This window comes from Bufo gargarizans, chromosome 2, assembly GCF_014858855.1.
Source record: "Bufo gargarizans isolate SCDJY-AF-19 chromosome 2, ASM1485885v1, whole genome shotgun sequence".
NCBI lineage: Eukaryota > Metazoa > Chordata > Amphibia > Anura > Bufonidae > Bufo > Bufo gargarizans.
In genome coordinates, this window is record NC_058081.1 from 470,754,629 (window position 1) to 470,780,907 (window position 26,279).

Consider the following 26,279-nt stretch of genomic DNA (forward strand, 5'->3'; position numbering starts at 1 on the left):
ATGAGGATTGTCTGTCACTGGTCGGCTAAAACAATTCATTTTGGTTGAAATTTCCCGTTTTGATAACCTTAAAGCTGGCCATACACATTAAACATAATTGGTTGATGGTTGCACAGCAGTTGAATAAACATCTGGTGAACATTCATTTTGCAGAGCCTGCCATACACATTTTAGTCCATATTGACTATTACAGTTGTTCAAACTGCCCATACATGTTCAATGAAATTGGGCAATGGATGAAAGATTTATCTGGGAATGTTTTTTTTTTTTTATATAGAACTTTCGTTCACAAAGTCTTCTTTGAACGATATATATTTTGTGCAAATATCAAACGAAAATATTAAACACATTCAACTTGTTTTCAAACAACAATGGTTTTTCATTGGTCGGCTAAAATGATCATTTATTGTTAAATTTCACCCAACAAATGTTTGTTTTGGTTGAAATCATCTGTTTTGATCAACTTTAGAGTAATGTGTATGGCCAAGTTTAGACTAATGTGTATGGCCACCTTAAGTTTTCGGGATAAAGTAATTCTTGCCTAAAGGCTCAAGTAAAATGGTTTGTCCTACCTAGAATTTTCATTGTACTATATAATGTGCTCACTCACTACTGCCTAAAGTACAATTTAGGCTCTGCATAGTCTTCAATTTAATGCTCTCCCTGCCAAGAGACTCTTGGAGAGCATGAATCCTGCCTACAAATTCTTATTTAGTGCCACCTCCTCTGCCGGTACACTCCCTATTCAGAGCCTCCATAACAAGGTATTTGGTTTGTACTGATTCTGCTGACACACGGGTTGAGAGTAGTGACAATTGTTTAATACATACTGACCTTTGCAAGTCTTCTGATCTGGTTGTAAGGTGAATCCCACAGGGCAACTGCATCGAACTCCCGTCGCCGTATCCTTGCAAGTACGGTCACAGCCTCCATTATTTACAGCACACGTTTCTACAGGTAGAAGAATATGAGTGATACTTTGATCTACAACATAAACTGATATTACAGCTCACAACATACATAGTGTTAACACGAATTAAGTAGAGACATGCATGTTCCTCCTTGCAAGGATTTGTAGTTGCTATCACAAAGCACAAAGACGGAATACACGATTTGGGGTAGAAGATATTTCAAGCCTCACTACAAATCCATGTAGCTGTACATACCTTAATTTGTATCTAATATACAGGACACCTGCATATAGAAGGCACCAGAGTTGTTATCATTACTGTGCTGAACACATAGTAAGCTCTATTACAAGGACATTTCTAAGCGTGCAACTCTAGACTTTGCTACAAGGGTTATGTACATGACAGAAGGTTTACTGTTGCTTACCAAAAAGAGTCACCACTAAAGGAAGTACCGCAAAAAAACTGGAAACCTTGGAAAATCTCTCATTCAACCACACCATTGTCAAACACTGGTCAACAGACAAAGCTTCTAAAACAACCCATTTACTACAATACAACCAGCTCTTGGAGCCAGGATCCATAACATACAGCAGTTCCTTGCTGCCACTCCGTGATTGCCTGAAAAATGTCTATCCTTACCTACTTTACCCACATAACGTTTCAGTTTTTTGGGTGATTATTAAAGGATTTGTGCAAGAATAAGGTGTGGGGGGAGGGGGGGGGGGGTCAGACCTGTAGAGAAACTTGGTCAGACCTGTAGAGAAAAGATGACTTACCTGCTTCCAGGTGCCAGCTTCCTTGATGTAAATATCCGATTTGATATTGCCATAGTCAATCACTTGCTGCAGCGTTGACCAGCTCCCCTTACATCGTGACAAATGGTCACATGATGCAAAGGGATCCGGTCTCCGCTGCAGCTAGTGATTGGCTGCGGTGTGGTCAAACCGGATGTGGACATAGAGGGAGCTCAGAAGAACATCACAGGCCTGGAGGAGGAGCAGGGAGCCCACAATGGGAAGTAGGTAAATCATCTTTCCTTTCCAGCCAAACCCCTTCCCCCCTCTCCCCTCTATTTCTTTACAACCCTGCTTCATTTGTTTTCAGTGGGGACCTCTCCTCAGTTTTTTGAAGAATGAATACAGATATAAGTTCAGTTGGTTGAATAATATTTAAACAGAAGATGGTGGAACCCCTATTAGGTTCCTAAATAGTCAACGTTTCAGGAAAATTACTCTATCTGCCCTCCCTAAAATTTGGTCATACATGGTTCATAATGGCATAAAGCAACTATAATTCCAATTTACTAGAAGCAGATAGCAAAAGAAACCACATCAGCAGTTGGCATCTAAATTCCATCAAATGCATGGTATTAGGCAGCAAAAATACTTTACCCTTGGGGAAAACAAAGAGTAACATTTTGTGAAATTTGTGACAAAAGCAAAAAGGTGCTACTATGAGAAAAAAGGTGCAAAAGCAAAAAGACAGATATAAAATTAGTAAGTTCAGCAACAAGATCTTTGTCTATGAGTAAAAGCACCGCGCAGAGGACCAATAGTTTTTTTGTGTATCCAAGAGAACATCACTGTCTAAGTTTTTTTTATCCCATACAGGGGGTCAATTATTACACCTATATAGGTGTATTTCTGGTGTACTCTGCTACTATTTCCCACTCACGCCATGTCCACTCTCCCTTGGTCTTTTAAACATCTGCTTATTAAGCTCTCCTCCAGAAAGAAGGAAACTGCATGATACCATTCAAAACCAGGGACCCATCCAAAGGGAAGAGAAACCCATCTTTAGACTGCTATTTTGGGGTTCCTACCCCTCATAAATATAGAGCATGGTACTGGTTGGCTGAATAATATGAGCTTGATCCAGATCTGGAGGTTACTGGTTCTCATTGATAAAAAAAAAAGTGGTATGTAAAGATGCTTACTTCATCAGTACTTCATGGAAGAAAGAGTGTAAAAGTAAACTTCTTCATAAGAAAGAAAAGAACATTATTCTGGCCAAAATAAAGACTTTCCTAAAAGGAAGAGATACATATCCGCAGACAGCTGTTTCTGTGTTCTTGACCATCCCTTCCCCAATACAGAGAAGGGTCCTGGTTGGCTGCATGAGATTGAAGAGACAGTGGTGTATGAAGGTTTTCTCTAAACAATGGGGGAAAAAAATATATAAAACAGCCCTCCTGCAAAACTCTCTCACATCAAGCAAGCCAGAGATCCCTTCAAAATGAAGTGACACCTGTCTTCAGATGGTTGTCTCTTTATTTTAAAGGAGTCTCTGGCTTGGCCAGTATGAGGTAGCTTCCTTCCTTTTGGGGAAAAGATAATTTAAATAATCTTTTCCCATGGAGCATTACCTGAAGTAAGTCCCCAGCAGCGATCTGCATTCAGTTTTACAGTTCTCTGGAAGTGTAGATGGACTAAATTGCACGGGAGTTTCAGCTAAGCCAATCAGAACTCCATGTTATTACTCTTTACATCTAGGTAACAAAGCTTTCACTAGAATGTCTTTGGTTGATTTTCCCATCTAACAAAAAAAAAAAAGAGGGTTTTACTAATCTCTTTGGCTTATCTGGAGCATTCTTTAGTAAAAAAAAATTCCTTACAGTACATACTGGCAAAAGAGTATCCTGAACACTCTAAATAGGACGAGCTTAGAAACCCAGCTTACTATCTGGAGCCAGCTTATTGTAGAAGGGGAAATCTCAACTACTCATTTAACTCTTAACTACTCAAAGAGACCAAAGGTGAATGACAAAGTGTCCAACAAATATATCTGATCCCATTTCAAAGACACACAGTTGAACATTTCTTGGGCAGGAAAATTCCCATTCCTGGATAGTGTCCAGAAAGTGGAAGAGACACAACAGACTTACTTTCCCATGTCATGGCTGACTGGTTGTATAGGCCAAGGGTCAGTTACTTAGCACAAATAGTCTGAAAGAGGCCATGTTTTGTGTTTCACTTCACAGGGATTAAGAAAGCTAAAGAGAGGAAAGGAGAAAAAAAAATTCACTATCTTAAACCTTGATGCGTAAATATTGCTTGCACTTAAAAAACGCTGGAATACAGGTTTGTAGAAAAATACAGTGTGAATGAGGAGGCCAAATGTAGAACCTCCAGGAATAAATTATAGATTAAGGTAGAATATTAGGACCTCTATGCCACCATTAGTTACCATACGATCATTACAAAATGAAACAGGTAATATAACATTGCCTTCGCATTAGGCCACCATGTATTCTGTCATATAGAATTTCCCCATAAAAATTAAATAGTGACCTAGAGGTCCATGAGAAGTCCACTTCATGAGACAGTACTTTTGCAATTCTGTTCCATACTTTAACCAGCACTGTGATTGTGCCAATTAACACTTTTGATGTCTCAATTAATAATGATCATTGCATTACACTACATAACCTTTGCACTCAGATTATTGGTGTAATGGTGTAAAGCGTAGCTCTGGGTGTAACTAGTCCCATGACTGCCTTGTGAGAATCCCTGCTGGGGTATACACTGTGTACCATACATTGTAATTTAGAGTGTTGAGAGAACAATATATAAAAAAAAAAGAAAAAAAAAAGTGATGAATGTTTTGTACTTTATTCTTAAAAAAATATATAAAATTAAGCACTTGTTTTCTATAATAATTTATGCAAATATTCTATTAAGAGTTCTATTGGACTTGCAAATGCTGGATTTCCAAATGATGGCAACTATTAAGGGCAGCTGTTACATTGCCTATAGTTATACTTTACTTTCTACAGGCTAAAAGTTTGACAAAAGAGGTTTTTTAGTTAATCCAGAGTAGTCTTAATATGAAGTATATTCCTGTGTATTATAGTTCTGTACTTCTTACATCAAATTCCTGTCTGGTTGTGGTGTATAAGGCTGCATGCACACGACTGTGGTGTGTTTTGCGGTCCGCAAATCGTAGATCCACATGTCCGTGTGCGTTCTGCAATTTGTTGAACGGCACGGACAGCCTTTACATATAGCTGCCTATTCTTGTCCGCAAAGCGCGGACAAGAATAGGACAGGTTATATTTTTTTTGCGGGGCCACGGAACGAAACAACGAATGTGGACAGCACACTGAGTGCTGTGCATCTTTTGCAGCCCCATTGAAGTGAATGGGTCCGCATCCGAGCCGCCAAAACTGCAGCTCGAATGCGGACCAAAACAATGGGTGTGTGCATGAGGCCTAAACCTGTATTTCCTCTAGTGGACTGGATGACTAGAAAACTTCCCTTTCAATATACTGTATCTGATTATGGTGATGAGAGAAATCCTGCATAGACAAGGCTGCCTGTGAATGTTCCTCTGACCCCTCTCCCTTGTGCTCTACTGAAACAAACTAAAGACCCTTTTACGCAGGCTGATAATTGGCTAAACGATCAGTCATAAGAACACTCATTCCTGATCACTGCCCTCATAGGTCAAAAATTATCACTACTAGCACAAATCTTATGGTACATATAAGAAGCGTTGCTGACAGTATGCAACTGAGGACCAAACAATTGTACTAATGATCGTTTGTCCTCCATACAGTTTGCATCTGCTTATGTAAAAGGCCTTTCAAATGAGCACCATTCAACTTCTTATATTGTCAATCAGGACTCGATCCAGGCTGAAATTGGAGCATGGGGTTCAGAAGAACAAATTGGGAGACCCAGGTGTTCATGCTTTATGAAAGGGGACTAAGTGAACAGGAACATGTATGGTCATTTTCAGTGGATACATAATTTAATGTTGCCCCAGTTCAGTATGGTTTGCTGCCCCCAGGGTTACAGATGACTGATGCATGAACCTATGGAGGTCGTACTTCACGCTTAGCAGTAGTGGGAGTCCATTAAACCACTTAAATGGTGAAAGTTTCAGGAATTTAAAGAGGTCAGTGGGTCAAAGGTTATATTTTTCAAATGCAAAGATAAGCAAACTTCCTTGTTTTCTTCAATAAATAACTGCACAGAAAATTGACCTGATCACTTCCCAGGAAGCTTGGTCCAGGGAGCATGGAAGAGTTACACTGACCTCATTTTTCACTCTATGTACAAGAGTTCTGTGAACCACATTCTAAGGGCCTGATGTGAATCTAACTGGAAGGAATAACAACCAAATTTCAATATATTTTGAGGTGGTTTCCAAGAATTCAACAAGCACATTATCAAAAATCTAATAAATTGCATCAAACGTTCTTGTCACTTATTTCTATTCAAGAGGAAAAACTCAAGCCAAAAACAATTTGTTGTAATCACTAAAGCAGTTTATGCAGTTATAGCTTAAGCCAAAGATTCAGATATTACAGATTTATTCTGATATAGGAATATATATAGGGAGGGCTGGCTCCAGGTGTATGTGGCACTTAACTGATCACAGTGGGCCCCTGTCTACATACCACAGGGCTTGAAGAGTGCACAGTGCAAATTACCATGAGCCCTCCAAACACATTGGGTCCTGGTATCTGCCCAGGTTTGTCTAATGCTGACCTCAAGCATTTGCCTATATAGTTTAAATTATATTTTTAAAATACCCTCTCTATCTACCCATCACTTAACTGATGAAAGTAAAAAGGTAAAAAGGAGAAGTCTGTTGTAGTCTTCTACACAGGAGAAGATAATGAGGTGCAACTTTAGAATGACTGAGATTGTATGACGAAAACAGAAGGAGGGATGTTGGGAAGCAATTTAATATAGAAAGTGAGTGACTTTTCATGGGTGACCTCTTGTGGAGCTGTAATGGCTTTCTATAAATGTCATCTGTACCAGAATGCTCCATCCTTTATTAGGTACTCTCCAATCTCGCCAACAGAGCTGGTCCAAAAACGACCCCTCTCCATCATGTCCATAGACCTTAACAGGGCATGTGGAAAACCCTTTCTAGCAATTAATAAGGACTGAACATATATTACTTTGCTGCCTGGCTGTCACTCTTTCACCTCAGAACTACCAACTCTTGTTATGTTTAACTTTAAAATCCCCATAGATGGCCTTATCTCCCTGTCTGCTTCCTAGCTTCTAACCTCCTCTCTTGGACTTTTACAACTTGCGAAGTCTCAGACACATAAAGCCGGTAACACACCTGACCTGGTCTTTTTACGACTCTGTTCCGTTTCCGAATTCACTAACACTCTCCAGCTCTCAACCTTCTCTCCTTCACTATCACAAGTCCTCATCTACAGTATCTCAGCACACTCCCACTTATCACACATTCAGAAATCTACATGTTATTGACACTAAGAAACTTACAGACTGTCTAGTCACCACTGTCTACAGTCTTTTCCCTCTCCTGTCCAGAACTTGCTGCAAAACACTATAATGACACCCTCAGAAGCGTCCTAAATAAGGTAGTGCCCCTACACTAAAACCCTACCAACAGAGATGAAATCAGCCCTGCCTTACACCTCAAACTCGCCTTTTCCAATGATGCTCCAGAAGTGCCAAACGCATATGGAGAAAAACTTGCATGCCTCAAAATTGCTTCCATTACAAAATGCTGAACACTTCTTCAAACAGACCTACTTCACAACCTGATCTCCTCACTATTCAACAATCCAAAAGAACTCTTTGACACATTTCACTCCCTTCTCAGTCCAAAAGTGCTGGTGCCTGGTACAGACAGACATCGGTGCTGACTATCTAGCCACCTATTTCAAAGAGAAATTAAAAATATTACATAGGAAATCATTCCCCAGCCCCTAAATGTCATTGATCCCTTTTCTACCCGCATCTACTCTGGCTCACTCTACAAATTCGACCCAGTCCCAGAAGCAGGTGTTTCCAGGCTCCTCTCTTCTTCTCGTCCTACTACATGCACTACTACCCTATTCCCTCACACCTATCTGAATATTTCCAAAACTGAACTTCTGGTGTTTTCTCCATCTAATAATCTACCTAAATCTGATATCTCCATCTCAGTCTGGCAGCACACCCACTGTCTCGGTGTTATGCTTGACACTGATCTTTCATTCACCCCATATATTCAATCTCTTGTCCGCTCATGTCGCCTGCACCTCAAAAAGATTTCTAGAATTTGGCCCTCTTACTATGGAAATAACAGAAACCCTTATTGTTGCCTTGATTGCTGTAGCTCATTATGAATTGGTCTTCCCCTTACAGACTCTCTCCTCTCCAATCTATACTGAATGCAGTAGCAAGGCTCCTCTATCTGTCTAGCCGCTACTCCAATGCCTTCATCCTGTGTCAGTCATTGCACTGGTTGCCCATACAGTACAGGATTCAATTTGAAGTGCTCACCCTCGCCAACAAAGGTCGTCACAGTGTTGCACCTCATACATCTCTTTCCTCATCTCTGTCTACCATCCTATCAATGCCCTCCATTGAGTCAATGAATTACGACTGACATCCACCATAATCTGAACTTCTCACTCCCTTCTCCAAGGCTTCTCCCAAGCTGCAATTAGGTTAATTCATAACATCCATAGTTTTAGGCGCTTCCTAAAAGCACATCTTTTTATGTTAGCCTATCACATCCTCTAATCTAAGTCTCCTCCATTCACCCCCCCCCCACCCATTCAGAATCATTCTTCTGAACCTGATCCATCTTCAGATAGCCACCACATGCACTCAGAAGCCCTACAGATATTGGCTGTTGACTGGCTCAGGCAGCTTTAGATCTACTCCACTCTTGTGTTTTAAGATGGCCAGTCCACTGCAAAAATCAAGCACCTGCAACCAGTGTTCCCTCTAAGCCTTGGCAGCTGCTGAGCGGGGTCGGCTCAGAGCTGGGCACAGCGCCATCAAAGGTGGGCGCTAGGAAAACCTAAGATAAGTGTCACATCAAAGAGCATACAGTGTAACCTCTGCACCATGCCGTACAATACAGTGTCACCGCTGCACCATGCCGTACAATACAGTGTCACCGCTGCACCATGCCGTACAATATATAGTATAGTTCATACACAGTGCCGTACAATATACAGTATAGTTCATGCACCATGCTGTACAATATACAATATAACCCCAAAACCATGCAATATTATGTACATTATAATCCCTACACCATGCTGTACGATGTACGTTATAATCCCTACACCATGCTGTACGATGTACGTTATAATCCATACACCATGCCGTACAATATACAGTATAGTTCATGAAGAAAAGAGAGAAAATCCAGCTCTTGATAGCAGGGAATACTTTATTCACAGCGGTATTAAAACTTCCACATATGCAGGGCAGTCAAATCTATGCATTTCGGACATTTACATGCTGGTCCTTAATCATGATAATGAACAGTATAGTTCATACACCGTGCTGCACAATATAATCCATACACCATGACGTATAATATACATTATAATTCATACACCATGCCGTACAATATACACAATAATCCCCCAGTGTAGGTGGTATACTGTATATTGTACGGCATTGGTATCTGAACTATACTGTATATTGTACGGCATAGTGTATGAGCTATACTGTATATTGTACGGCATAGTGTATGAGCTATACTGTATATTGTACGGCATAGTGTATGAACTATACTGTATATTGTACGGCACGGTGTATGAACTATACTGTATATTGTACGGCATGGTACAGGGATTATAATGTACAGTATACTGTACAGCAAATGACAATATAACCCCTGTGCCATGCTGTACAATAAACAGTATAACCCCTACACCAGGGATGTCAAACGCGTGGCCCTCCAGTTGTTGCAAAACTACAACTCCCATCATGCCTGGGCATACTACAGCTATCAGGGAATGATGGGAGTTGTAGTTTTGCAACATCTGGAGGGCCATGAGTTTGACATCCATGCCCTACACGGTGTCCCTACACTGCACCTCTCTGTATATATTTCATTATTTTGCCCCTCTCTCCATCTCTGTATATATTCCATGATAATGAAGGATTTGCTGCCAGTGGGCCTGCCCTCATATGGCCGGCGTGGGCTCCCTTTTCTGAATTCAAGTGCGGCGTGCCCCCCCCCCCTCCCTATGAAGCCGGTGTGTGTGCATACATAAATAAAAATACCTACTCTGCTCCACTCATCTGTCAGAACAATCCCGTCATACCCTCTCCGGCGCTGCGCCATTCAGTCATCCCGCCATTCAGTCATCCCGCGTGATCCTGCGAGACCTGTGACCTCAGTGCCGAGTCTCGCACTGTCACAGCTGGTGGCGCAGGCGCAGGCGCAGCACCGGAGAGGGTATGGGTTACTTAATGTGCGCACTGGGCCGGTAGCGCAGCCGGCCAATCGCACTGTAGGCGTTATAAAAATAAATTGCACAGACAGGCCCCGAGCCCCTTACATAAAGTCCGGGCAGCAGCAGTGAGCGGGCCAGCAGAGGTGCTGAGCGGAGGCATAAAGGAAGCTGCGCGGCCGCGCGCCCGCGCAGCTTACAGGGAACACTGCCTGCAACCTTTTGTCTCACCCCTATCTCCTCATAGATTGAAAGCTCTCACGAGCAGGGCCCTTATTCCTCTTGTTTTAATTATATTTTACTCACGTAATTGTTGTTTGCTGCTATGTTATTTATGACTTTTTGTACTTGAACCCCCTGAGTGTAAAGTGCTGCAGAATATGTTGGCGCTTTATAAATAAAGAGTATTAATATTATATAAAATTTTCCAGGATTAGTACAATTCAACACGGGACACTGTCTAGGAAACTTATTCTATGGAAGTTCAATATTTTTATGAATGTATCTAAATTTTGGAACTGGTCTGCTGGGTAAACTGTAAAAATATGGCAAGCTTAGGCTACTTTCACACTAGCGGTCGATCGGATCCGTTCTGAACAGATCCGCTCATATTAATGCAGACGGTGGCTCCGTTCAGAACGGATACGTCTGCATTATAACTTAGAAAAATTTTCTAAGTGTGAAAGTAGCCTGAGCGGATCCGTTCAGACTTTACATTGAAAGTCAATGGGGGACGGATCCGCTTGAAGATTGAGCCATATGGTGTCATCTTCAAGCGGATCCGTCCCCATTGACTTCCATTATAAGTCGGAACGGATCCGCTCGCCTCCGCACGGCCAGGCGGACATCTGAACGCTGCTTGCAGCGTTCAGGTGTCCGCTCACTGAGCGGAGCGGAGGCTGAGCGCTGGCAGGCGGATGCATTCTCAGTGGATCCGCCTCCACTGAGAATGCATTAGGGCCAGACGGCTGTGTTCAGGGCCGCTTGTGAGCCCCTTCAAACGGAGCTCACGAGCGGACACCTGAACGCAGGTGTGAAAGGAGCCTTAGGGTACTTTCACACTTGCGTTTTATCCCCATGCATTCTGAATGGAGAGCATTCCGTTCAGAATGTATCAGGATGTCTTCAGTTCAGTCTTTTTCACTGATCAGGACAAAGATAAAACCGCAGCATGCTACGGTTTTATCTCCGGCCCAAAAAACTGCCTGAATGCCAGCATTTTTTTCCCATAGGAATGTGCAGAACGAAAAAAAGGTGAAAAAATTAAATGCTGGATCCGTTTTTCAATTCAATTTTTCAGACTGATAAGGCATTTTTCAGACTGATCAGGATCCTGATCAGTCTTACAAATGCCATCAGTTGGCATACCTTTTACGGAACTGCTTGCCGAAACACTCTGCTGCAAGTGTGAAAGTAGCCTTACAAATATTTTTTTAAAACTTAACAAATAAAATGTATCTTAAATAAGAATATAATTAAAAATATAATTTAAAAAAATTAACTAAAATGAAAAAATATATTCTTTAGAAAAATCTGTAGTGTGTCCCAATGAAGTTGCACAGTACATACTGAAGCAGGCATTGATGAAATTAAAATACTTGGAATGACCTGTGAACAGTTGAAAGAGGAATAATATTAATAGAGGTTGGACATGGGATGGATGTGAGTTCCTGCGGAGAGCAAGCAAGAACATTCTGTACGTGCAAATGCACCATTAAATATCCAAACACTATGGAATGGAATTGGTGGGACAGTGAGATGCTGTAAATGCATGCACTGGCAAAAGATCAATGCATTTTACTGGCTTTAGACACTGGGGCATGTTTACCATTAGATTACAATCAAACAACTGTGAAAGGACCAGACATATTCCACAGATGGTTTAACCAGGGGGAAGTGCAAAGATGACAAACCTGTTGCTGAAAACTTACAATCTAACCTCAGGTGCTATAGCATCACCAGTGCATAAAAGCCTGAACAATTTCTAATAGAGGCCAAAGACCTGCTGATAGAGCTTCAAATTCCTCACATAGCTACAAGTCAAATGATAAAATTATGGCCGCCTACAACCTCCACTAGAGGGGGCATAGGAGCTTATAAAAGACAGACAAATTGTTATTGGGAGCCGTGTAGACCAGTCTTCAATAAGCTCTGACTACTGAATTCCATCTACCTATACAACAGAGGTTTAGAAACACACTATGGAGAAAATTAATGTTTTTGTGACTCTCTTCTCCTCCCCAGTTTACAAAAATACAGAAAAAAAAATGCTCCAACTCTTCTGCTAGATTTATTTCATGCTGGCAGCTCAGCAGGCCTGTCTGCTGTAGTTCTTTCCCTGTAACTCCCACAGCTACTAACTGAATATATGGCTGGTGACAGTTGGCGATTTAAACTGAGCATGTGCGACCACCTCAGAACAAACAGCAGGTGGCGCTGTGCCAATGCATTTTATAGAATAGCTCAGTGGTTTAGAAAATTCTTACTTACATGGAATTACAAAGGTATCCAGGAGCTGGTTTGATAAATGTTGAATATTTTTGGTGGCACAATCCCTTTAATGAGTACAGATTTAATGAGACCAGATTTCATTGGTATTTTATTATACTATTATATGTTTTTATTCATTTTTATTTGTGATATTATTATTTTTTTTTTTATTGATTGTGTTAATCTCTACGAACTATTCTACCACTTTCTATACTATTAGGCTACTTTCACACTCGCGTTCAGATAATTGTCTGCATCCGCTCATAACGGATCCGTTTTTATTATCTTTAACATAGCCAAGACGGATCCGTCTTGAACACCATTTAAAGTCAATGGAGGACACATCTGTTTTCTATTGTGTCAGTGAAAACGGATCCGTTCCTATTGACTTACATTGTGTGCCAGTTTCATCAGACGGACATCAAAGTGGAATGGAGAATGAACTGATGCAAACTGATGTATTCTGAGCGGATCCTTTTCCATTCAGAATACATTAGAATTCAAACTGATCCGTTTTGGACCGCTTGTGAGAGCCCTGAACGGATCTAACAAACGGAAAGCCAAAACGCCAGTGTGAAAGTAGACTTAGCTGGGCTATCAGTATCATTTTAAACTGTGCAAGACCTGTGTTATTTATACTTTTGGTGGCTCAATAAATATTAATATATACTACTTACATCTTTGATAATATTATTTGCAGAGCCAGTCCCACTTATTAAAGAGGGATTCCTACCCTACTGCTATCTTATATGGCTGTGTTGGAAGGTGTAATATAGTGTGCAGCAGTGTTCTCACAAATGGACTTGGTGGACTGGCTTATTATTCAGTTTGGGGAGCACAAGTCTCTCTTTTTGATTATAATTTGTAGTCATGTATGTACCGTATTTTTTGGAGTATAAGATGCACCGGAATATAAGACACACTTTGGATTTAGAGGAGGAAAATAAAAATATATTTTTTTCATCACACCTCAGACCAGACCCCCAATCCTCATCAGAACCCCAAATCAGACCCCAGATCAAACCTCCAAGTTCCATCAGACCTCAGATCAGGCCCTCAGACCCCCAAGCTCCATCTGCTTCAGATAAGACCCCCATCAGAACCATCGCCAACCTCTATCAGCCTCTGATTAGACAGCCATCAGACCCCCATCAGCATCTAATCAGACCCCTATCAGCCTTCAGATCAGACATTTAAAAAAATAAAATTACCTCACTTGCTGCAGAAGACGTTGCCACTCTCTAGATCCAGGACTCATGTCTCCCTAGCCTTATTCCAGCCCATGCTGCACTGTGACTTGACGTCACACATCATCGGGTCATCGTGCGCTCCTACGTACACTACTTCCTGATGCTGTACACATGACACAGTGCAGCGTGGCGCCCTGAAGACCAGAGAGGGTGAGTAGAGCCAGCACAGCACTTCCCTCACCGCTCCCCACACCTCCTGCATGCTGACCACTTCAAATGGTCATTAGCATTTAAACTATAAAAAGCATTGCCAATTTTCCCTCACTTTTGGTGGAAAAACTGTCTTATAATTAGAAAAATATGGTAAAATGTTTATTTTTCTTAGTATTTAACCTCTACTTTTGAGTATATTACTTATGTTTACAACGTTTCTTCCTTGGTTGGATATTAACACTAACGGGTGTAACCTCTTTTACCCTTCAATAATTGTACTGTCTGCTGCTACACAATTTTAATTAATAAAGAAAAATGAAAATAATAAAGTCCGGGATGCAAAGAAAATAAAACAACAAAAGTAATGTCACTACTGAAGGAGTATAATGTCCCTGAAATCTGTAGGTTAGTCTGTGGAATTAGTGCTGTTTTCATGATAAAGGAGGCCTCTGCTAAACAGAGCTGTTAAAAAAGGGAAATCACCAATTTAATTATACAAACTGTTTTTCCTTTTACTTTCCTTGCAAGTTGTTTGAACTTCTCAAATCATTCCAATCAATCCTACCATGCTGTACAAACATCTTTACATCCTAATTGCCCTGACATCAATAGTCACAAAAAAGTGACCTGAAAACAAACATTGGGAGCACAGAGGACCATTTTTTAACTCCCACCATGACTGGAGGGGGGTAGGGGAAACATTGATCTGAAGCCATGACAAGCCTCTCATTCAGAGGAGTTACTGTAAGTTACATCTGCGACAGGAACAGAAGATGTTCCTTTAATCCTTTTCAAAATGGAAGTGAACAATAGACGTACATCAAAGAAAGTTATACAGAGCGCACTCAAGTGAGTCAACACAAGCCTTTGCATTTCAAGACTAAACTGCAGTAAAAACAAATTTCACATGTTCTTGTGTTTGACTTCTGTCACCAAAGCAGTACTAATGTACCTGGAAAATGCCAGGAATTCTAGGATTTTCTACAAATTCTAGTCTATGGAAAGGCAAGTATCATATAGCAAAATAACCACATAAATGTGTAGATTACATTTCCATATGCAGAATACTTCTTTGGATGCACATATACTATACATATATAGACAGTGTTAAAACATGGGGGGGGGGGATTTTTTCAATACAAATGTCAAAGGACATTGCAGGCACCACTAAACCAATATGTTATGACTTGTGCAGGGCCTGATTGGGCAAGCCATAATAAAGGATGTCCATGGTGTTTTAAATTATTTTATACAGTACCATCATTTAATGCCCTGCATTAGGCAGAATTGTTTTTACTGACATCTTAGCCCTCAGGACCATTATTTATAGTACTTGTGCTAAGAAATCTCAAATGCAGATCTGTATGAAATGGCTCTTGAACCCCTGATGGACACAATTACAACCAGGCCCCTAGTTTTGGAAGAATCAGTTTTTCACAATTTTGTGGACCTGTCTACTATATCAAAAAGGCAATGATCTTGATAATTTCCGACTACTACTATTTTTTTACCCACCAGGGTAGGTATATATTAAAGATATTTGCATATACTGTATGACCACAATTCACAAATCTTTCCTAACCCTTCATGGATCTAAGAAAGTACATTATTTAAATCTGGTCAGGTGCTCTAGGGTCTTGGTAACATCACCAGTTCCATGTGAAGTGAGCTGTATACTCAAGAACACTGGTAGAGCAAGCCAAATATACAAAAAATTAAAGGGGTATTACTTCATATTTATGGTATATCCATAAATAGTGCCACCAATTTAATGCACCCTAGGCAGCTGCCTACTCATGGACTCGGCCCAGGGTGTTGTGCTCCCCATACAATAAAATGGAAAGGTTGTAGTGAAGCCATCAGTCTTGAAATTTGTGGGAATTGAGCTCTGTGAAATATATAAGATCTGTGCTTCAATATTATCATGACTTCTTACATCATGCTCTGGCAAATAAGTGTTCTCATATGGGACCTAGGATTCATGGAGGCTCTGTTTTACTATGTTATCTAAAAAAAAAAGTGCCTTGAAATTCTTTATTCTGAAAAAAACGCCATAAGTGGAATGTGTTTAACTTGTGGTTTTACTAAAGCAGCAGTGTTATATTATACTTTTTGAGGGACTCCCAGTTTTTGCTATCTGCATGTAAAAAAGCTGCACCATAATGCAGAAAATTCTCTAGACTGAACAGGTGGACACATCTTCTCTCATTTCTTTTTTCGGTAGATAAATTTCACAAACATTGGTTTCAATCACATGACAAAAAACTGGCGCACATTGTAAAACCAATAAGGTAAGTCTTGTATGGCGTTCTAGTAACAGTAAACTTCTGATACGTCTTTCTAACCAGTTTATTTTCATTTTCCCGTTTTTATTTGCTTTTTTCTAGACCAATGGGCTTGAAAACCCAATAACTGCATAGCATGGTGCAGCACTCTGTTGTATCTTCACAGTTTGTGATCAGACATTTTTCGGGCCCCAGGAGGTATCAACTTTGCTGACATCTTCTGTCAGCCCAGTTTCCCGTGGGGAAGAGAAGAAAACTGAAAATATGCAAAGTGAAATAAATATTCTTTACAAATTAGGTTGTGGTTCATGACTCTTCTCCACAATTAAAAAGAAATGGAGCTTTTCTAACACATGTACATCTTTAATGAGTAGTAAAACATATGGTTGAAGATCCTGCAAGGCTAGACATAGTAAAAATAGACAAGCCTGTTCTTTGCCGATCTTTACAGTAATGAGTATAGAAAGTGACGTAGAAGAAAACCTTGGCAAACAACTCTTCAGATATCAGCTTCCTGGAAAACATGGTTGTTTCGTGCTGATGTTCAGCAATAAGTATGTAAAGGTATGTAGCAGAAAAACCGTGCCAAACAATTTTTCATGTCTCAGCTTCCTTGAAATAGTAGATAATTTAGGGAAAATAGCTTTTAGGTTTTGATTGTAGTTGTAATTTGTCCATATGGATATGCAACTAGTGGCTTCAGGGCCTAGTCAAGGTACACTGTTTTGAACTTTTGACTTTCAGGCTCCAATTCTGTCACGACCACCCCCGTTTAAATCAGACTTCCGACCACCAGGACGCCCCAGCGTGGAGAAAAGCCCAACCGCGGGTGGACCGTGACAGGGGGGAGATTCAGAATTACCCAAACAGTCAATCCTGGACCCCCCTTATTTTCTGCTGCCACCACGTTTGTCAGTGAACGACTCTATAATTGTAGGTATAGGGGTTCAGACCACTAACAGATCAGCCCCACTATCACACTACAAGCTAACCACAATCGAATCATAAAACAGTTATGTCTCGAATATCAGTCGACTATAAGACAGGTAGGTCTCTTCAGGGTGTACGAGTACTTTGTTGCAGTGGGGCTTAGAGCAATAAGAGAGAGACAATTTAAAAGATATGAAAATATCTTTTACTATAAGTAACACAGAAGTGAAACAAACAATGCATACAAAAATTTACAGAAAAAGATTACAATAGCGAGCTGGGAAGCATGTGGAAGCAGGGATAAAAAGAGAAATACTATCTTGGATTTCGCCTATGCAAAATCCAGGCACAAACTTACGTTCCAACGGACAGCCTATCTGCGATGTGACCACAGGGCAAGAAGCTCTCCTCTCCCATTGCGCACGGACTTTTATGCCCCATTCTGTGGGAGGGTAAGGGGGGTTGGCCCAGCCAATTGCTGGCCAAGGGCTGCACGGTGGGTGTTCCTGAAGGAGGGTTTGGGAGGGCTTGTTTGCCCCTCCCTGCTGCTGGCCAGGCCAGTTTTCCATAATTTTACAAAAATGGCCCATAACTTTGTCGGCGTAATAAATATGAAAAACCGGGCACTTGTGCTGGGTCCCCCATGAATTTATGGACGATTCTATGGGTGACACCCCACCTCTCTCCCTTCCAGGTGACTAGTAACCCATTTCCCAGTCTGGGAAGACCCCAGAGCTGTCAAGTTTGGACTTTCCTGGTTCCTCTGGGTGAGAGGTGCATTTTGAGGGTACCTACATTTTTGGGTCATAATTCCATATAGCCCCAATATGCTTACAACCAATGACCCTGCTGCCTCTATACCGCCATGACCAACTCAACCCGCACCTACTGTGTCCTTCTCCCATACCATGTAGATTGTAAGCCCTCACGGGCAGGGCCCTCTCTCCTTCTGTACCAGTTTGTAACTCATCTTGTTTATGATTAGTACAATTGTCTGTTATGTATGTGCACCGCTTATCATATGTACAGCGCTATGGAATGAATGGCGCTTTAATAATAAATAATAATAATAATAATATCTCACCATCCACTACAGCTTCAAACATGAGACTACCATCATTTTATAGACAATCATCTTGGCTATCTCCTACATAAATTGGACTTGCAACTACTTAGCATATGATTAGTTATGCAGATTCTTGTCATGTAACTGCATTGTTACTGTTTTGCTCCTCAAATTCTAAATGTTTTATTTTATTATTTTGTAAATCAACCGTTGGCTTTCAACTTTTTGGGCATGTTCTCGATCAGATTCAAGTATGTTTTGACCGAAATCTGTTCCCAGGTCTCTTCTACACGTTTCCAATGTTGGTGTATGCTGCTTGACTCATTTGGGTATGAATACAGCATATTATTCAGCTCTACCCACAAGTGTTGGGACTGTGGGGGCCAATCCAGCTCCTCTACTTCATTGTCATTGAACCATTTCTTCACCAATCTCAACGTATGCTTCGGGTCTTTGTCCACCTGGAACACTATATCGTCCTTTTCAGCCCATAGTACTCGAATGTACAAAGTAACTTGTCTTGTAGGATACTTACATATAGCTCAGCATTGAGACCACCATGAATTCTGGTCATGTATCCAATGTCTTTGGCTGTGAGAAAAAAAACCATATCATCAGGCCTCCACCACTGAACCTGACAGTTCCTTTAATTTCTCGATCTGTTAGCCCCCTTTTCTCTTGTTTCTTCCAGACCCATTTGCACCCATCAGAGCCCAGTCTATTGACTTTAATTTTATCACTCCAAATCACCCGTTTCCAATCTTTTAATGTCCACTGTTTGTACTTTTTTGCAAACTCAAGCGAATACTTCTTATGATAATATTGAAGTCGAGGCTTCTTCACCTTTTTTCAGGCCATCATTCAAGATTTGTGTAATGCATGTCGCACAGTGCTTGCATGGATGTCTGTGATCTCACTATTACAAAGCATACGAGGCATCTCCACTGCCGTGTTTTTTGTGCAAGAATTGATAGACCTTTTGATGAACTGGCTTGTTGACTTCGATATTTTGCCTGGGCGTCCACCTCATAGTTTTGGAATGGATGGACGGACTTCATTTTGTATTTTTCCAACTGTGAAGGCACTCGCATGATGCAGTTTGGAAATTTTCTTGACACATATACCGCTATCGATGAGCTGGATGTTGCGGTTTCTCTTTTCGTGGGAAATCTTCATGGCTGCTCTTGGATTCAAACTAGTGACCTTTCGCTTGGGAATTAACCTAATAACACACTTAGCTATTAGGGAATGTGAGAACAGGTTGTACACTGTAGTGTACAAGAAGAAAGAAATTGCTCCACCACGAGGAGCAAAACAGTAACAATGCAGTTACATGACAAGAATCTGCATAACTAATCATATGCAGAATTTTTGAAAGTCCAATTTATATATGAGATAGCCAAGATAATGGAATGATGGTAGTCTCACTTCGAAGCTGTAGTAGATGGTGAAATATGGAGCCTGAACGTCAAAAGTTCAAAACCTTGTTACCCTTTTGCTTGTCAGTGTATATATGTGAAGGTCTCTGTTGAGAAATTAATTGCAGGTGGATTGAAGAGTCCTTGATGGTTGTAGGACATTTGTAGCTCCCTTTGACCCTACTACTGTATAGTTCTCTAAGAGGCCTTACGGCAAGGACATATCTTTCTTGAAGCTACTGGTCAATATTATCCAAAATGGTTTTTAAACAATTTTCTGCAAACCAATTAAACCCTCTTTTGCTCTTAAGACCTAGCTACATATGAAATCATAAATCCATGTCAGGTAGGAAACAGTGCAGCTCTATACTCCACCGAGACCACAGTCTCTACCTAAATGGATCATCCACTCTAAATAGTGGCCTCTAACTGGGTGATGGTCCCTAGCCTAAGTGCAAAGGATATGATCTGGATAAAGGGATAGTCAGAAAAACCAGATCAAAACCTGAGAGTGACATCACAGAACACAAGGAGAGATAACAGGCACAAATACCAAGCAGGTCAAAACCAGGAGATAACATCAAAGGTAAAGTCAGCACAGAAAAAAGGTTTAAAACAGGCAGTGGATCAGATATCCAGAGAGCATACTTTGCCAATAGGAATCACATGACACCAAGGCCAATCATTCCCACTGTCAGCTGGGCTGGTTGCCACAGTAATGGAGTGACACTAGCTGCACCGCATTAGAGAGGCCTGGAAATTCTGGTCAGAGGTGAAAATTATTTTGACTGTCTCAAATGGCTTCCCATCCTTAGAATATCTCATTAAACATAGACCTCAGTGGGACAAATAACTGTAGACCCCTCACCAAAGCTAAGGAGTGGCCAGTTCCAATCTTCAACTTGAGAGCAAGCCAAGCATGCGTGACCTGTCCCTGTCTTGCACCCAAGATAGAGGAACAGAATTAACCAATATCAGTCAGTACTGCCATCACAATAGCTGAAATCACAAGAAGTACCCATAGCTTTTCCTGACAATGCAGTTTCATGCAATAAAGAAAACCACAAACAAGTACTCAATAGTGGTGCCAGCTGTAATATTTTTCATGCCATTGTGTCAGCTGCATACCAGTATACAAAAGTGCCATCAATTGTATTCCCCGTTAACAGCACCTGTGCAAGTTAAAAGGGCTGTCCGGTTTCAGACCTGTGATGCGGTGAATCGCGCAGGGAAAAGGCTTTTTCTGGAGATACAGTGACGTACCGGGTTCTCCATGGGTAAGTCAGACAGCATGACTAGTGAAGTCATCGGCACTAATGGGCGCTAGCCCTAGCCTGTAAAACAAATGTAAACAAAAAAGTCCTTGCCCTGCACGATACAGCACAGGGAAAGGGAGAGCATAGGAGCATGAAATGCACGATGCTCATATTAGAGGGCCTGACTGGCTGAAAACGGGGATATGTCCGAGTTCAGCCCTGACAGTACAACCCCTTTAATGATGTACCATGTATACCCTCAGCAATTGCCACTTTCAGCAATAGAGTCCATAAGTAAATGTCATGAGCCCTTTCTGGTAGCTAACCTCTGTCTAATAGCTTAGGTCTTGAGTGGGGATACCATTGTCTATGGAGTATTTATGACCTAATAGAACATATCAACAATAATCGTCTTTAAGAACAGCCCATTTAAGTTTTGATACATGTGCCTCATCACCAGTAGCAGTTGGGTCACCCACCGCTCCCTGCATTTGGAAAGTCTTAAGACACTTACTTTTTTCACATTTATTATGTTGCAGCCTTGTGCGGAAAAAAAAAAAAAAAAAAATCAAGCTCCCTCCACCAGTCTGCACTCAATCCCCTTAATAAGAAAGTGAAAACAGAATTTTAGAAATATTTGCAAAAAGGAAAAACTAAAATTTCACACGGACAGAAGTATTCAGACTCTTTGCTATGACACTTGAAATTTAGCTATGGGGGTCTCCCACTTCTCTTGATAATCTTTGAGATGATTGCACACCTTGATTGGAGTCCACTGGTGGTAAATTCAGTTGATTGGACATGATTTGGAAGGACACACAACATAAGGCCTAACAGCTAACAAAGCAAAAGCGAAGGCATAAGGAGGAAAGAACTTCCTGTACTGCCCAGATATTTGATCTTGTGGAGGCACAGATCTGAAGAAAGGTACAAAAAAAAGTTTCTGCTGCACTGAAAGTTCCCAACGGCAGAGTGATCTCCATAATTCTTAAATTGAAGAAGTTTGGAACAACCAGGACGTCTCCTGGGGCAGGCCACCCCTCCAAACTAAGTAATCAGGGTAAATGGCTTTTCGTAAGAGAGGTATACATTTGGTAGTCTGCTGCTGCATTGGGTCTTTATATTGTATGTATTTTTGTTTAGGTGTTTCAGGATTTTTTTTTTTCATGTCCTTATGGTTCCTTCACCAACCCCCAGATTTTCGGAGTTAGTTGGTAGAAGTACTCATGCACGGTTCTTAGCCCAGGCAGTTGCACTGTGCATGCGCAGCCCTCTGCTGCGGCTGGTTACTTCCGCCGGCTGGATTTCGAGGTACAGACTGGGGCATGCGCAGTGCAACTCTCTGTTCCTCTGATATAATGGGCACAGCAGTGCGCAGGTGCGGGTCAAGTGTGGAGCGGCGCAGGCGCAAGATTTGTGAGGAAGAGTAGGAGGTAATAATAGGAAACGAGGGCGGATCAGAGGGGTAAAGGAGGTGTGGTTTTCTGGGCACATCGCCGAGGGGCCTGGGCACTTGCTGCAGTAACGCCGCTCCTAGACACTTGCCAAACCTCATTAGCATACGTTTTAAAAGTCTTTATTGGAAGATCTCAGCGAGGGACAGCACAAATAAAGATAACATTGTTATGTGGGCATTAGATTAGGTGACAGACTCCTTTTAATATATGCTTTAATAAAGATTGTGTGGTATATGTTATTACTGGTTCCTTATTTGATGTTACTTGGGACTGACATATAATTTGTAGATAACTTGATAAGAGAGGTGACCAAGAACCCAAATGGTCACTCAGGCAGAGCTCCAAAGATCTTGTGTTAACCATCACTTCAGCATTCATACAATCTGTGTAAAAGACACATGAAAATTAGTAAAATAATAATTAAAAAAAGCACATAAAGTACTTTCAGACTGTAAGAAACAAGATTCTCTGGTCTGATGAAAGTAAGATTAAACTTCTTGACCTCAATTCTAAGCGTCGTGTTTGGAAGAAACAAGGCACTGCCCAAGACCATCCTCGGGCTAGATTCCCACGACCGTATGTGTTTTGCAGTCCGCAAAATGTGGATCTGAAAAAAAAAAACGGATGACGTCCATATGGCATCAGTTTTTTTGCGGATCCATTGTAACAATGCCTATACTTGTCCGCAAAATGGACAAGAAAAGGACATGTTCTACTTTTTTTTGCAGGGCTATGGAACGGACATACGGATGCGGATAGCACACGGTGTGCTGTTAGCATTTTTTGCGGACCCATTGAAATGAATGGGTCTACATCCTATCCGCAAAAAAAATGGAACGGACATGGAAACAAAATACGTTTGTGTTAAAGTAGCCTTACAGTGAAGCATGGTGGTGGCAGCATTATGATGTGGGGTGTTTTTCAGCGGCTGGGTCAGGGAGACTGGTTAGAGTTGAGGGAAAGCTGAATGGAGAAAAGTACAGAGATATTCTTAATGAAAATCTGGCACAGAGTGCTGGACCTCAGACTAGGCTGAAAATGTACCTTCCAAGAAGATAATGACCCTAAGCACACACAGTCAAGACAACACAGAAGTGGCTCAGGGGCAACTCTGTGAATGTCCTTGAGTGGTCCAGCCAGAGCTCTGACTTGAACCCAATTAAATATCTCTGGAGAGGCCTGACAGTAGCTGTCCACTGACGGTCCCCATCCAATCTGACAGAGCTTCAGAGGATCTGCAAAGAAGAGTGGCAGAAAATCCCCAAATCCAGGCGTGCAAACCTTGTGGCATCATATCCAAGAAGACTAGGGGGTGTAATCGCTGCCAAAGGTGCTGCAACTAAGTAATGGTCTGAATACTGTAAATGCAATATTTTTGTTTTCCTCTTTCAATAAATAAGGAAAGATTTCAAAAATTCTGTTTTCACTTTCTCAATATGGGGTACTGAGAGCAGAATGAAGGGGAACATTTGAAACTTAGAACAAGGCTCTATGTGCCCCTGACTCTGGTCTACAAATATTTTTTCCCCCCGCTTGATTCCACCCCTTGAAGGCGTACGAAATAGGCTTCAGAAACTGGGGTAGTTGGAGGCAATTTTGGGGTTGGATGCTTTAGTTGACAGTCACCATAGCCTAGAGTGGAGGTCACTAAATACAACACTTAAAAGTTAATGTGAAATCTTTGCCATTATGCTAAAGTTTAGGAACATTTTCTTAAATATCTTAGAAGGTCAGTAAGAGCTAGTGTGGGGTTAATGACTTTGGAGATAACTCTGCCTTGCTTAATGGAACTAGAAATACTCTAGGTGTACTCATGCACCTTTGTCACAAGGCTTCATAAAGCCTAGAAATATAAGATGGAAACACCAGTCAACTGGACAAAGAAATCTTAAATGCTTTAGATGTCTGTGAAATGTAAAGAAAAACTTCTGAGGCTAAATTCAAACAAGCTCTGCTGCAATGCGCTCATTAAAAGATTTTCTTCTCACTAATCAGGAGCAGATGCCTTTCAGAATTTCATAAGTAAGGATAGTGGCTTTTAAATGTGACAGTCAGCAGAGCACGAGAGTGATATTAATGACTTGCAAATGGAACAATACGCAGGACCATTAGTGTTTGGCATTCGGTGAGAGTATGCCAGAAAGGCAGAAAGGTGAAATCAAGTTTATGGTTCAGATTTTTTTTTTTTATGTAAGCTGCAGGGTGAAGCAAGATAGGGAGGGAAGAGGACTTAGAAAATAATAAAGTGTCTAAATCGGCACCAATCCTTCAAAAATAAAATATGTAGTAAAATATATATATTATTATACAATATATAAGTTCTAGGTAATAAGGTCATTGACTATAAGTCTTAGGTACCTAGCAGCTTGAATCAGACAGTACACCCAATAATCCAAAAATGATGGTATATGTAGATATATGGCCAACCATGCATGAGAAAATCATCTTATTGAACATGAGTATTTTCTATTGTTCACAGTCTAGCATCATTCAAAGAGAACCATATACAGTACAACTCCCAAAAAGGGTAGAGCTACATTTTTAATACATCCCAAAACTCCTTTGTGAGATAGGAATTAGGTCTGTCTGGAGAGATAATAGCCAGTTGTCCTATATCTCCTCTTGTATTACAATGTCTATAGATAATAAGTTCCCCTGACATCCTAATACTTTACCATCCTCTTCCTAAGCTTACACTCACATCAGCTAAGCATGTACATATCACTTAAATAAAGAACAGGAAAATTGATTGACTTCTTAGTCAAAGCTTATCTTTCCTAATGAGGAGCAAAAGGATGGGGCATATTGAAATCCATTATCGACTGTTGAGCTACCACCCCATGCACATCAACCTGCTGGCCAGTCCCACCAAAATGGTGCGTTTGGCTGATATTATTCTAACATCAATGACAAAGATCAGAGTAACTGGATAAAGACTGGTTGCTATGACATGACATGCCTGACACCCATTGCAGTTGCTAGGTAGTGAACTCATAGCTAGAAGTTAGAATTAAATGACATTAGTCTGAAAAATTACCTCTATTGTGCTTACAACCAATTAGACGAAATGCTGCTTGGTCATCCTCTATCTCTAAATATAGTAAATAGAAAAAAAATACTATGTAGATGAAACAAAAGAATTTGCCTTAGATAAGAAAAAAGGGTCATCCTTCTTCAGCAAAAACAAAACAAAAACAAAAGAAAACACTCTTGTCAATGTGTTGTGTCTGGTATTGCTACTCAGCCTCATTTACTTGAATAGGGCTGAACAGCAATGCCAGGCACAGCTTAGAAACAACAGTGGTGCTGTTTTTTTTAGAAAATAAAATTATAGATTTTTTTTCTCATTTTAATTCTACATTATTTGTGGTCAATCCATAGGGCCTTTGCTGAAACACATTTTCCATAATTCTTGGCCTACCAGTGCAATACTCTAGGATAGATTTCCATGAATGAACTGGGTGACTTTGGATAGGAATCTCGTTGATGAATATAAACGGAAAAAGATAGTCATTAGCTGCCTGCGAGAAACCACCTCTTACAGATTCCAAACCTTTTGAATCCCACCAACGTCAAAGTAAAAGATTCTTGCTACATGTGTTCAAATAAACACTTGAAGAGAAGGAACTTGCCAAAACCCATTGAGTAAAACTGCAAATATTCCTGCTATTTTTCCATTGAATAGCACCATCACTGTTTAGCATTCAATCTGGAGGAATATTTCTTCTCAAATGTTGATTACATTAATATTTTTAACCACAAGGAGAGGCAAAATGTGTCTTTATTGAAAAATTCCAACTTTTATTTTTATTTTAATGGGGTGCTCGAAGCACCAAGGGGCAGGCCTAGACACTTAGAGCACTACTTGACCTTCACCTTTCT

The 26,279-nt window shown here is 40.8% G+C and overlaps 1 protein-coding gene and 1 long non-coding RNA gene across 5 annotated transcripts in view; one reads left to right on the top strand and one right to left on the bottom strand.

Annotated features, from left to right (window-relative positions):
• The window catches only part of LOC122928331, a 42,695-nt gene extending 26,236 nt beyond the window's left edge, over positions 1-16,459 (top strand). The window contains exons 3-4 of the long non-coding RNA XR_006387874.1: positions 16,210-16,276; positions 16,373-16,459. This is a non-coding gene — a long non-coding RNA (uncharacterized LOC122928331). The remainder of the gene's footprint in view (positions 1-16,209; positions 16,277-16,372) is intronic.
• Positions 1-26,279, bottom strand: part of SCUBE1 (signal peptide, CUB domain and EGF like domain containing 1) — a 299,572-nt gene that overhangs the window by 54,893 nt on the left and 218,400 nt on the right. For all 4 annotated transcript variants that reach the window (XM_044281074.1, XM_044281072.1, XM_044281073.1 and 1 more), the window contains one exon: positions 835-951. In XM_044281074.1, the coding sequence (XP_044137009.1) occupies positions 835-951 (117 nt within the window). The remainder of the gene's footprint in view (positions 1-834; positions 952-26,279) is intronic.